The sequence below is a fragment of the Accipiter gentilis genome, chromosome 23, assembly GCF_929443795.1.
Source record: "Accipiter gentilis chromosome 23, bAccGen1.1, whole genome shotgun sequence".
In the NCBI taxonomy this organism is placed as follows: domain Eukaryota; kingdom Metazoa; phylum Chordata; class Aves; order Accipitriformes; family Accipitridae; genus Astur; species Astur gentilis.
Window position 1 is genome coordinate 24,587,210 of NC_064902.1, and position 13,070 is coordinate 24,600,279.

Genomic DNA, 13,070 nt, shown 5'->3' on the forward strand with positions numbered 1-13,070 from the left:
ATCGTCCGGCGCTTCCAACCCCACGCGAGATGACCCACAGGCGCAGAGGTAACGGAGAGGGTGGGGACCCAGGCCAACCCCACTGGAGACAGCACTCGTCACGCACAAGCCAGAGTGGCTGCAGAGGGTGCCCGGACCCGCTCGGGGCAGCGCGCTTCGGCCACACGCACGCTCGCTCCCGGTCCCCACGCGAGGAGGCCCTGAGCCCAAGGCAGGAGTTCGAGCCTCCAAAGTGGACCAAAGCCCAAAGGAGGCCTCTTCACCACCACATGCTTCCAAACACAGCTGGATTTCATTCTTTTAACGCACTGGAAGAAAGTCACCTTAATGAAAGAAATCTGAACCAAGCCTCCCCATGGGACCCACAGCCTCCCCATGGGAAATGCAGGCTCTGCCCCAAGGCCATCAGCTGCAGGAACAGCCATTGGCTTCCATTTTATACGGATGCTCCCACGTGAACCCAAGGGTTTAAGAAGCACAGTTGATAAATGTGACTTCTGCCCCGTTCTGGGGGTCAGGCCACACTAATGAGCTTTAACCCAGAGCTCCAGCTTCCCCCTCCCTCGCCACACGGCAGGAGAAGGACAACCTCCCACACCCACCATCCAGCTGTGGACACCACAAGGTGCCAGGAGATGAAGCCAGGGACCTGGACTCAGGAAGAGCGAGTCCTGCAAAAGGTTCATGCCTTGGCCACATTCTTTGCCAGCTTCTCCGTCTTTAGAAAGAAAGCAACGCTTTCCTGCTTATCCTGCCAGAGGCACCTCCACTCTGGCATGTCTGGTTAAATAGCTTCAGCTGGGGCCAAAGAGCTGTGTCTAATGAGGAAAAAACACTTTAGTGATGTCACCTGTGTTTTTTTTAAATATCACCCCACATTCTGCTAGAAGGCCAGCACACAGGTTTTCAGGCCCCCATTCAGCTCGCCATCTAAATGGGGCCACACACCTAGAGAGTCTTTGGGTTTAGCGATGTCTTGACGAGAAAGAGCAGCCACAGTGCCTTGGCACACTCCACTTCTACCATCCGCACCAGCGTCGCGAGGCCAACAGCCTGGCCCCGGCAAGGTGGTGCCCAGTGCCGTCCCCACGCGCCTGCCCCAGTGGGCAGGCAGAGCTGGCCGTGAGAGCGTTGGACCACGAACCGGCTGTCTGACCCAGAGCAAGGCACCCCAGCACACAGGTACACACATTTCTCACAAGCTACCGTGAGCTGGCAGCTCCTTCTCCCCTCAGACCGCAGAGGAGGCCCGAAGCCAAGGCATTTTAGGAAGGTCCATCCCAGCAGCAACTATACAGAGCTGCTGATGGTCGGTTGCGTGCAGGAGCCTGCTGACTCAGTTGCACCATCCCAGCCTCTGCCAAAGTGGTCGGGACTTTAGCTTTGCAGGAAACATCTCTGATAGATCCAATTTGTTTCCATTAGAGACTGCCAATTAATCTTTATTATGAATCACATCTATACTTCTCTGCTATTCTCTGCACATGGCCCTCCCAGTCCCCGCCCATGGAGGTCTCATGTAACACCCATCTGCCAGGACCACACTACCAGACCCCCCTGAGGAAACACAGAGGATAAATGGAAGATAACAACAAATAAATCTATACGGGAATCAACCAAACAAGGAGCAACGCTGAGCAGTTATTCTGAAGCGTCGCAGTAGAAACTAGATCAGATTCATCAGGCTCTGCTATCTTTTGCAGACGACTCCACTGAAGCCAACGGAGCTACCACCAAGGCATGCCAGCTGGCCCTCAGGTAACACTTCCCTACATTTTGTTAAGCAAGACAATTAAGCCAATGGAAATTTTATAACTGCTTCTGTGATTAATATTTAGCAGTTTCCTACCAGCCCACCCAAAGGGGTGGAACTTTTTTCTCTTTTGCACAGAACCATTTTATTACATGGGCTGTCAAGTTTCAAGCCCTGATGCCTCCTCCAGTTGGAAGCCAAGCTTCCCTCCTGAGCAAGCCATAATCCCAGAAAATACTTTGGTATGGGAATTTTCCAAAAATTTGCTGAGCAAAGTGGAAGGAGAGCAATAGGTAGGAAATAAGAATAGTCATAAAAGAAAGGATGCAGCTACTGCAATAGAAAAAGTAAAATGAAGCTAACAAGCAATGAGAAATTAATCTAAGCTGCAGTTCTCATATGAAAATGGGAAAACACATGTTGTTTTTCTTTGGCCCCAGGTTTGCAAGCCTTTTTAATGTTTTCATATGCTAAATCCATCAAAACTCTAGTTCTATTATCAACTTACACAGCGACTAAGAGTCCTAGAAGTGCAAGAAATCATCCCTTTACCACTATGCAGCCAGATGCACCATTTAAAGGCTACCATCTTTAAGACCACCAGGGATGCTTTTCACCTGCCAGCCATATGACAGAAGAAGATGCTATTGACTCACAGCAGTCTTCCTGCCAACAATAACCAAATAGATCACACAATGACCTGAATTTTGCCAGGGTGAAAGAAAAGCTTCAGGAAGCAATATGAAATTAAACAGCCAATCAACATGATGCCCAATTTTCTGCAAGATTTACAATGCTGTACCATAGACAGTTGCATCTACGTAATTAAAACTGGTTAGTTTTGCTGCATTAAAGCAACAAATCACGCATTTGACAGTAATGAGGAAAAGACATTTATTTATCTTTCTGGCCAGCTAGACCAATTAAAATTGTACGTCTGAAAACACTCACTTTAAATTGTGCATCTAAGGATATACTGTATTCTGCAAGTAGCTTTAAAGTGGCAGTTGTAAATATGCACCCATATCTTTATTGGCATTTATTTTTAATGCAATCATTCCTGTTTGCAAATCTAAGAAAGACAAATAAGAAAACCTGACTCCTAAAAAGCACCCTTAATATTTTCTTTCTGGTACCGTCAAGCAAGCATCTGCTGCCAATCCTGGGGCAGCTCGCTCTCTTCTCCTGACAGCTGAAGGAGGATGCAGATCAGCAGCAGAAGGAAAGGAAGGACCCACGGCACGATAACTGACAGGAGAGACCACACCATGGGAAGGCGCCTGTCAGCGGTATGTGCGTTCAGGAGAGGTCACAGAGAGAGGTCCCCATGCACGGGCAGATGGCAAACACTGCAGAGAGCTGCAAGGACAGCCAGCCTGCAGCAGCCACAGACAGCAACAATTAGGTATTTCCACTCCTAAAAATGGAGCGGCACCAACCCAAAGCCTCAGGCACCCTGCATCACTACCAACACTGCATAACCATGGCCTAGCTATCAGCCCCCAGCCCTCCCTACAACATGCAGCAGGAGTGCGTGCAGCAGACAGCACTCACACGCCTGCACACCCCCCGCACACACCCTCTATCTTTTCAAAGCTTTTTCAGGACAACTCCTTCCCACCATGAGAAAAGCAGACACCATTCTCCAGGGAGGGAAAGAAGATACAAAGTCATTATGGCTGATAAATCACCCCTGTGCACAAAGATTATTCACCAGTTAAACTCTACTTATGCCAATCAAGCTCCCCACACAAAGTGTGGACTCATCGATTTTTTTTAACCGAGGCCACAGCACCCTGGAGCAAGGAGGTCGGGGCAGGGCTCGGCTCCCACGCTGCAGCTACTGACAGGCTGTCCCCAAACCATTCAGGGCCTCTGCTCTACTTCCCAACAGCCTGAGAAAGAGGGCTTTCAGCTAAACTTTCCTAAAAATCAGCCTAAGCAATGTTTTTTTTCTTCCCCACCATGTTATTCCCAGTTGTCTGTCAGGCTCCTCTAGTAATACTTGGGCAGCTGAGGGTTTTTTTTATGCACTTGAGGCACTGCTAGATGATTATTGCCTTTTGCAAGAGCCCCAGGCACTGGCTGCCACCTCATACCCTCCAGGCTGCCTGGGAGGTCACGCTGGCCAGCACCCTGACCCGTTTCCAGTCCTCTGACATCTATCTTTTAAATGCATTTTAAACACACCTCTACTGTGAATTACTTTCACTTCCACCCATGCCGATGTATTCCCTGGAGTTCACATGCAGGGTTCTTCCACCTTTCTCCCGGCTGTTTTCTTGACCATGCATGCCATGGAGACCACCACTGTGCTGTGTTCAGATTTCAGCCTCAACCTCCATAACAAGGCATCACTTCTTCAAATTTCCATCTCTTATCTTCATATGCCAGCTCTTCTGTGCCAAGATTTTGTTTCTGTTAGTCTCTCTCGCCATGGCTCCCCCTTTTCTTTCTTTCTTTCCTTCTTTCTCCCCATTACTTTTCCATTTTAGTCTTTCTCTTGAGATTTGGGTATCCATCTTCACCACCAGGGTAGCAGGGGTTTAGATATGAATAGAATAATGACTAAATCCCTGAAGGAAACAAACAGAGTATCTGGAATAATGAGGTGGCCTACATGAAATTCCTAGGTAGAGCCAAGAGAGATCAGGCCTTGCAGAAGGGGAGCAGAAGTGGAGATGTGCGTTTATGGTCACTGTCACGGCCTCCGGAGAAGGTTTAGGTGATGACAAACCCTGCCCCATGTCAGGTTTTGCTGACACCGACAACAAACAGATCTGTTGCATTTGCACACAGGGTACACGACTAGTCAAAGAAAAAGCCCCATCCCCTCTGCAGAGTACCCTTGGCAGCCGGTCCTCCTCAGGTCCCTACTAACGTCATGACCAACCACTGACTTGTCACTAAACCTTTCTGCCCAGTTACATTTTCTTCCACTGCCCCCATTTAATGATGAAGCGTGGGACACGACAGAGCTCTGCACCAACTCCTCTGGAGTCGGACATTTATCCTCCTCCAACCATTTAGCAATGTGGGAAGGTCAGAGCCACCCGGGTCTCTGCAGGGAGGTGACAGCGAGGGTGACAACTGTCAGGGCCAGAGCCCCTTCACCGCACCGAGGTCACCCTGAGACCACGCTGGTCCTGCGACAGACCTGATGTGTCCCAGGGACGGAGCTGCCACCACCTCGAAGGCAGCGGGCAGGCAGCACACGCAGACTTTGGGGTCCAACTCTTCCCGCCTCGCCCCAGCTTCGGGTGCAGTTAAACTCTCACCACATCCAAATTAACCTTTATTCGGATGAAAATACAGTCTGAGCACCTTAAATCAGAAAATGGACATTTCTGGAGGTATAATTAGGCACAGAATGCTATCAAGGAAATTATTACCAGCCCATCAGCAAACTCAGTCTGTTACAGCTGCCCAGAAAAGCAGCCCAAAACGTGATCGCTGTGGTGCAATAAAACACCCTTACACATAACTCCAGCGTTAACTGCCTAACATATGGAAACCATGAGGCTACAGAAGTCGGGCCAGGAACGATCACGGCAAACGAGTATTCCAGTTACAAACAACAACAAATAAAAATACTGGAGATGTCTGCAGCAAAGCTTTTGGAACAGATCAGGCCCAGTCCTGCCTCCAGCTACCCCTCTGCAGCCCCGAGCATCAGAGAAGCAGGAACCAGGACACCTTCGAGAACAACGTGGAAACGTGGGACAGACTCTACAAATAAATGCAAATCCCCTCCCGTAAAACAGAACAATACCACAGGCTAAAAGAATATTTCATCTGCTTAACTGCAGGGTGCAATAACATCAATTTGCCCAAATTACACACAAGCAGAAAGGTAATTGGCACTGAGTAGAGCATGTTGTGACTGTTACATCACTCTTCAAAGCCAACTACAAAAGGCTGAAATGCAAGAAAGTAAACAATGGCACGAAATCAACAGACAGCCCCTTCCCCAAAATCCTTCCATCTGGCATTGCACTGCAGCACTTAAGCAGCTCCTTTTTCAAAGCGGTCTCTGTGCAGTTAAGACATCACTCAGCTGAGCTCAAGATCCAACATGCTAAGTGACCTCTAGAGAAAACAGGAAAGCTGTTTAGTTTGCACATTCACAGGTTAATTTGCAGAAAAGCTATTTTATATTTTTATTTAACTCTGTCTTAACCAGAGACTTAAACACAGCAAAACGGTGAACGCACACCTATATAAAACAAACAACCAAAGAGAGATTGGAGCCAATTTTATGTAACAGTCTAGGGACTCGAAGGGGGCAACTTAAAGAAAATGCATTAAGTAAGCAGTTAAGTATCCTCAAACTGAAAGTGGGAAAAGGAATTGTCATCAACTAACAGAATAAGGAGTTGTCGCAATAGCGAGTAGATTTATGAACTAAGGTTATCCAACAGTATCAGTTAATACAGTTTGCTAGGGATACCAGAAATCCTGGTTTTGTAACAGAGAGATGGCTACACGGACTAATTTCTTCTGTCTGACCACACACACTCAGTCTTTCACGAGACTGCAGACATTCGTGATGTTCCAGAGGGTACCAACTTTCCCACAGCAAGTCTAACTGCAATAAAAATTAATTTGGAGCCTGACATTTGACGCTCGGTGGTCTCGACAGACACAACCTTTAATTATATTCTTCCCTGATATTTAGAAATAAAGCGCTCCGCTTCAAAGGTCTTCATCCTGCGACGCTAGGACTTGCATAATAATGATTATGTCCCTGGAAATCGCGGGGCCTGGTGCACGGCGAAGTTCCTTACATAAGACCTGCAAGACCGAGGTGCCTCCTCGCCGGGGAGGCCTCGAGCAGAGCTCCTCACCCGCACGCCGGCGCTACCGGGTCCTCCCTTCGGTGAGCGGTCCCCGAACGCCGGAGCCCCAGCTCGCCTGCCGGCAGCCCGCCCGCCCTCCCGGGGGGTCACGGCTGCCCAAAACGAAGGCGCTGCCCCCCGAAAAGGGCAGCCTCTCGGCGAGGGCGGGCTCGGCTCGCCTCGGGTTCGACTCGTTAGCCGTTACGGCCGGCCCGCACGCCGAGTTTCCCCCGGCGCCCACCCCGCGGGGCCGGCACACGCCGCCGCCGAGGCCCCCGGGGCCGCTCCGCGCCCGGCGGCGCCGTCGCCCGGGGAGGGGAAGGCGCCGGGGGCAGCGGCGCGGGGAAGGCGGCCGCGGGCTCCCGCAGCCGCAGCCGGAGCCGGAGCCGCAGCCGGAGCCGCAGCCGGAGCCGGGCCGCCCCGCCGCGCCGCGCCCCGCCCCGCACACAAAGGCGGGCGCCGCAGCCGAGCCCCGCCGCCCGCCCCGCGGTGCGGCGTCCCCCGCTCCGCACCTTTGACCTGCGCCTCGTAGTCGGCGATGATCTCTTTGTCCTTCTTGAACTTGCCCTGCGATGACATCTTGCGGGAGGGCGCGGGCTCCGCCGGGACGCCCGCTCCGCGCACCGCACCGCAACCGCAACCGCCTCACCCGGCCGCGGCCCCGCCGCCGCCCGCAGCTGCCTTCATTGGCGGTGCCGGGGACACCGCGCACCGCCCGGACCCCGGCGGGAGCCGCAGCGAGAGAGACCGGCCTCGGGAGCCGAGCCGAGCCGAGCCGAGCCGCGCCGCTGCCCGCCGCCAGCCGAGGCGGGGCCCTGGCGCCCCTCCCGCGCTCAGGTTGCGCGCGGGGCGGGGCCGCCGTGAGGGGCGGGGCGGGGCGGGGCGGGCGCCCCCGCGCCCCGCCTCCTCCTCCCCGCCCCGCCGCCCCCGCGGTCCCCCGGTCCCGGGGGCGGCCGTGGGAAGGGGGGTCCCGTCCTCAGCCCCCCGCTCCTGCTCCAGCAGAGCTCGGCCCGTCCCCGCCGCGGCGCGAAGCGGAGCCGCGCCGTCAGTGAGGGGCGCACGGCCGCCCCCCCGCCGCCCCCCCACCCCGGGTGCGGTGTACCTGCAGCCCGGAGGCGGCGTTCCCCGGTACCGCGGCGGAGAAGCCCGGCGGTGCTGACCCCTGGCACGCCGCCGTCCCGCCCCGGCTCCCAAACGGCTTCCCGCGGGGGCGCGTCGGGGTCCTGCGCCGGGCTCCCGGGAACGGCACCGTCACGGGCGGGAGGGCCGCAGGCCCACCCTGCCCTGACACCCACCGGCTTCCCGCGCCACCGGAGCGCATCGGTCCAGAAGCCGTCCCTCTCTCGGGCTAAAAGCGCCGGGTACTGCAAGACGGACGGTAAAACGGTGCTGGCGAGTGAGGTGCCCCTCGGGAAGAGCAAGGAGGTCGGTCTCTAGGGCCCCGCCGCCCGGGCACCCCACGCCGGTCCCCCTCGCCTCCCTGAAGGCACGGCTGATCCGCAGCCACAGGCCAAAAACATGCAGCCGCAAGGGAGTCGCCAACATAAAAGCAGTAACAAACCCGAGCGCGGCGGCACAAGAGAGGTTTGCGGCACACGTTTAACTCAAAGGCTGTTTGGCTCAAGCCGGGACATCTCCTGGCTGGCACCATCTCGGGAAAGCTGCAGGTCCCAAAGCATAGCAAACGCCGTTGTTCAGAGCAACAAACAAAAGTTTGCTTCTGCTCCTCCAGCCCCAAGAGCAGGCCCGTCACTCACATGAAAGGCCGTTTTGAGAGGAGAAACTCTGGCTTCGGGTAATCCTTACAGTGCATCACCTCGTGGTGCATCTGTAGGCTGGCTTGTGGAGGAAGCGGTTCGTTCTCCCTTCTGTTAAGCCATCGTTACATTAACCCCGGCCCTGGCTCCTTGGTCAATCGCTGAAATACATGTATTTCAGGAAACTCATGTTCGGAAAACGTGTGATGCACAAGGCTGGGCTCTGTAAATGCCCCTCTGTTTGGGCCAGCCTCCCCAAGCACCATGACACCGCTTCTGCTTCTCTTAAATCCTCCCCTGGAAACCGTGTTTTCTAGCACTGCGTTTTCCCCCCTGAGGTTTGGAAGTGTGCAAGTCGGGGCGGGGGGGGCAAAACTAACTGCAAACCAAAGTGGGATCCAATGAAACTGCTGTCCAAAGGTACAGATTTCCAAGTGAAGATGCGATGCAGCTTGAGGGGTTGCCCAGGCAGCCCCATCCCTCGCTGCCCTCGGCCAGGTGAGCAGAGACGATGCTGCGGGGCCCGCGACAGCCGGGCAGCGATGCCCGCTCTGGGCAGCACCTGTGGGAGCAGACTCCCCTCCCTCTGGGCTGGCAGCCAAAAGCTCACATCCAAGACAGCTACCTTAGGGGCGTAAAAGTTGGAAAATCTCCTCTTCTGTGTGGGCACCATTTCTGCAGAAACAGAGCCTTGCACGTGACCGCAACACAAACGTTTACCACAGAGCCCCTCGTAAGATCAGGGTGTGACGTACAGGTGACCAGGGAGCGGTAGCTGGGAGAGAAAACCCCTTTGGAAACTAAGGGTCTGATCCTAATGAGTTCTCCAATTTAATCCGGAAGCTGTTTTGAGAGGGGGGCTGCACTTGAATAGATTTGTCCATTTTTTGTTAACAATTAGGAAAAAAAGGAAAAAAATGTTCATTCTAGCAGAAGCGGCAATACTATTTAAGGCTCTTTTCCAGGGGTTTTCTGCTTGAGTAAGAAAGAGTAGTTGGGACAGAGCGTCATGAAAAAACCCACACACATTTGTCAGCAATGAGTTTTCAAAGCGGCACGTACTAGTTCTTGCGCTGGCAATGCCTGCGTATCCAGCCTCTTGGGAAGCCAGACCCACTGTATGGCTTCTCTGTCCAGCCCCAGCTACACTCCGATTACTGCTCTGCACAATGAATCCTTTTGTTGGTATCTTGTGTGGAGTGAATTCAGGGAGATTTGATGATTCACAGTTATTCTGCCAGCTTACAAAAAATAAACCAAGCCTATTAAACAAATAATTTACCTAGCCCTAGCAGGCAACACAGAAGAGCATTCTGCATTTCCAGCAGCCATAAAAAGACCCAGAGAAGAGGGAGACAAAGAAAGCGCTGCTGGGGGAAGTGGCAGCCTTTGCAGCGCGCCGAGGCTTGGGGCTGCAGGGCTGAGCTGCCATCAGTCCCCGACTCCCGTGAGGACGGAGGAGCTCAGAGCCCTTCGCAGAGGGAGGACAGCAAGCTGCTTTAGACACTCTACTGGGCACAGGGAGAGGTAGAGCCCAGGGACCACAGGGTAGGAAAGGGCACTGGAACGGTGGTTATGAGCATGGGGCAACTTTTCGTGGCAGGGGCAGAAGCAGCTGGACGGTCTCTAGGACGAGTTGTGCTGCGTGGATGAAGCAGGGCAATGCACTGCGCCAACAGCCCAGGGTTTGGAGGAGCAAACCTCTCTGGGAGGTGAGCAAGCAGGGACAGCAGCCGTCAAGGTGTGAAGTGACAGGGACACAAGCAAGCGATTCGGTGGAGCTGCTCTGTGGGATTCACTTTGTGCCAGTGTGCAGACCCACAGAGCAACCAGGGTCCCCGAAATGGTGGCTGCAGAAGTATAGGGGCAAGCCGGGAGGAGCAGGGCACAGGGCAGCCCCGGGTACACCCCGGTAAAGCAGCAATGCGGTCTGCGAACCCCCGATCCGATGGAGCCAGGCACAGATGAAGGGAGGAAGCCAAGTGGAGAGGAAGGGTGAGAATGAAGGATCTGACAGGGGGAGGGTTGGGTGCAGCCAGCACAAAAGAGGCAGAAGGAAACAAGTGGAGAAAGAAAGAGGCTGTGAGTAATCCTGGGGGTGAGCGGAAAGGATGCAGGAGGGACCAGGGTGCAGGACCTGCTTTCCTGGTCTCGGCGGGGAAGGTGGGGCAGGATTAGGGAAACATCAGCAAAGGAGCATTGACACCTCAGTTAAGGACAACTAGGAAGTCTGGAAGAAAAAAACAATTGCTGAACTGAGATGAAGCAAAGGGGCAAGAGGGGAAAAACTATTTATTTGGGATGGGGAAGCCAGGAAGCTGTGCCCACTGTGTGCCCGAAGATGGGTCCAGCTGTAAACCCTCAGCAGTGCCAGGAGCACACCGGCCCTGCCTCTCTCTCTGGTTTTGTTTGCCTCACTCACCGATACCCTTAGCATTTTGTGTCAAAATACCTTTGAAACACAATTTAGCCTGGTCTGAGCAGTTGCACAGCACTGAGGATGGTCGAATGGGATAAACAAACCAGCCAGCAGTACTGCACATAATCGTTCAGTAGAATGGACGATGCAGAAGGCAAGAAGAACCAGTAAAAATGCTGTGTGCAGGGAGGTGGCTGGAAGATGAACTTACCTCCAAGATTTTGCTTAGGTTGGATGAGGAATTTTTGGTGGTGGGCAATATAACAGCTGACATGGGAAAATGGAAGAGAGATCAGAGATCTATTAAGCTCCTAGCAGCTGTGATAAAGAAAAATAGAAAAATAACAACAATTTGTACAGAATAGGAACATGGCAAAATTTTTCGTCGAGAGGGATTCTGTCCAGAAAATCAGATGTGTAACAGACCCTAAGAGAGAAGTGGGCTGAGCGAGGGCTAGGAGCTGATTCCAGGGTGTTCGGGATGCAGGCATGAAAACAAGAAAATAGTAGGACATTGTAAAAATTGAAGACAGGAGAAAATGGGAGTGTCTTGGGCATTTTACTGGCCATAATAAATCACATATCAAACAAAAGGTTCAGGAGATAAACTTCAGTCTGCTACAGAGAATCTGCACAATCCTCTCCATTAATGCACTGCTCCTCTGCACCATTCACATTAAATGTTTATCTGCTGCTCCAAAAGCATGAATTTGGTAGTAAATCTTGCTCTACATAAAAACACAGGTTTTGGCAGAACTACTCTAGCAGGAAAGAAGAATAATAACAAGCATTCTGCAAGCCAAGTAACAGTCTTGCAGCTGCCAGGCTGGTGGGATCCAACAGCGATGCTGCTGGAAACCCCTCGCTCCCGGCCCGCGCCCTGCACGCACATCAGGGCAGAGGGCTGCCTCTGGTGCTATCCGCCGACAAGCGGAAACCTGACTTTCTGTGAACAACAAATGTGGCAGTGTTCCCTGCCAGGGGAATCTGGGAAGGGGCTGGGATGCCGTGTGTGAGTCCCAGCCCAAGTTGGGGTTAGCCTCATGGGAAAAAGACCGCCCAGGGCTGTACTTGGAGTGAGGCTGAAGAGGGGACACCAAGGAAAGCTGAGAGGTGTCAAAGAATGACCCTCCAGGAATATTAGGTCTCTGGAGAGGGTGCCGTTGGGACGTGAAATGATCTGTCCTACACAACTACAGTGTATAAATTCCCAAAGCAAGGAAAGTTAACTTATGTAACAATTACACATTTCTAAAGCACATGGATAACGATGTTGTGTTCCTTCACAGCAAAGACCGGTATGGTTAGGACCTTATAGTTCAGAGCTCGCTCTCCGCAAAAAAAAACCAAAACCCAAACCAAAACCAAAAAAAACCCCAAACCCAGAAAAAGAGAAGCACAGGCCATTTTATAATAGATTAATCCCAGCAGCAGTTACTTCTTCTTGTAACAGGTATTAGGAGAGCAAGTACCAAAATTTTCTGATAACAAGCTCTGTCATAGGACAGATTTTGATGTTCTTGCCAGATTGGTTCAAACAGGTGTGGCTGCCTCTGAGGTCAAAGCTGAGTATCTGAGGTTGTTAAACATCTTTTATGAGAATGGTCTGCAATACAATGGTGAAAGAAAAATACCCAAACAATCAGGAAATTATATAATAGTGTCAGGATCTTCTGCTATTCAGATATAAGAATAAAAAAGCAGCGATGTCTGAAGAAAAATAATCCAATCACGAATTAATGATCTTTAATAAATATCAATGTCTAAGATCCTTTGCAGAATTTCTACTTAAAACAGCTTTTTAAAAGGAAGGATTACATTATAATTCACTTTGTGACACTTTGAACACAGAATTTTTAAATGAAGAATGGGATGGGATGGGATTTAATCATTATAAATTCTTCAAGCTTGAGGTATAGAGAAACCAACAGTAACTATGGCAACGTGGTCACTCCAGTAAGGCTAATGCAGATTATTTCCAGGGCTGTAGCCTTGTGTGTGCTCAGGAAGCATGGGTAATGTTTGCTTAAAGCAATTCCTAAATTAAGGAAAATTCTTTAGGCAGAAGCTGTCTTGCACTCTTTGTTTCCAGCTTCAGAACTGTAAGTGTTTCATGATATGCTTAACATATACACAGCTGCCTTAGAAGAGTATGCAAATACTGTTTCCAGAGAGATACTTGCATACTACTGCCATAAGTTGGGCAGACCCTCTGGTCATACTAACTCTCACATTAGTGAGGTAGGCTGGAGACAGGCTGGGTGGGCATGCCAAGCCTCAGCTGATATGGACATGGAGCTGTT

The 13,070-nt window shown here is 52.0% G+C and overlaps 1 protein-coding gene across 4 annotated transcripts in view; it reads right to left on the bottom strand.

Moving 5' to 3' along the window:
- Positions 1-13,070, bottom strand: part of SRGAP3 (SLIT-ROBO Rho GTPase activating protein 3) — a 182,250-nt gene that overhangs the window by 128,130 nt on the left and 41,050 nt on the right. For 3 of the 4 annotated variants that reach the window (XM_049827129.1, XM_049827127.1, XM_049827130.1), the window contains exon 1: positions 7,104-7,373. The exons of the other annotated variant lie outside the window; for it this stretch is intronic. In XM_049827129.1, the coding sequence (XP_049683086.1) occupies positions 7,104-7,170 (67 nt within the window). In that variant the 5' untranslated portion in view covers positions 7,171-7,373. Of the gene's footprint in view, positions 1-7,103; positions 7,374-13,070 lie in introns of those variants that run through there. 4 annotated transcript variants of the gene reach the window in all.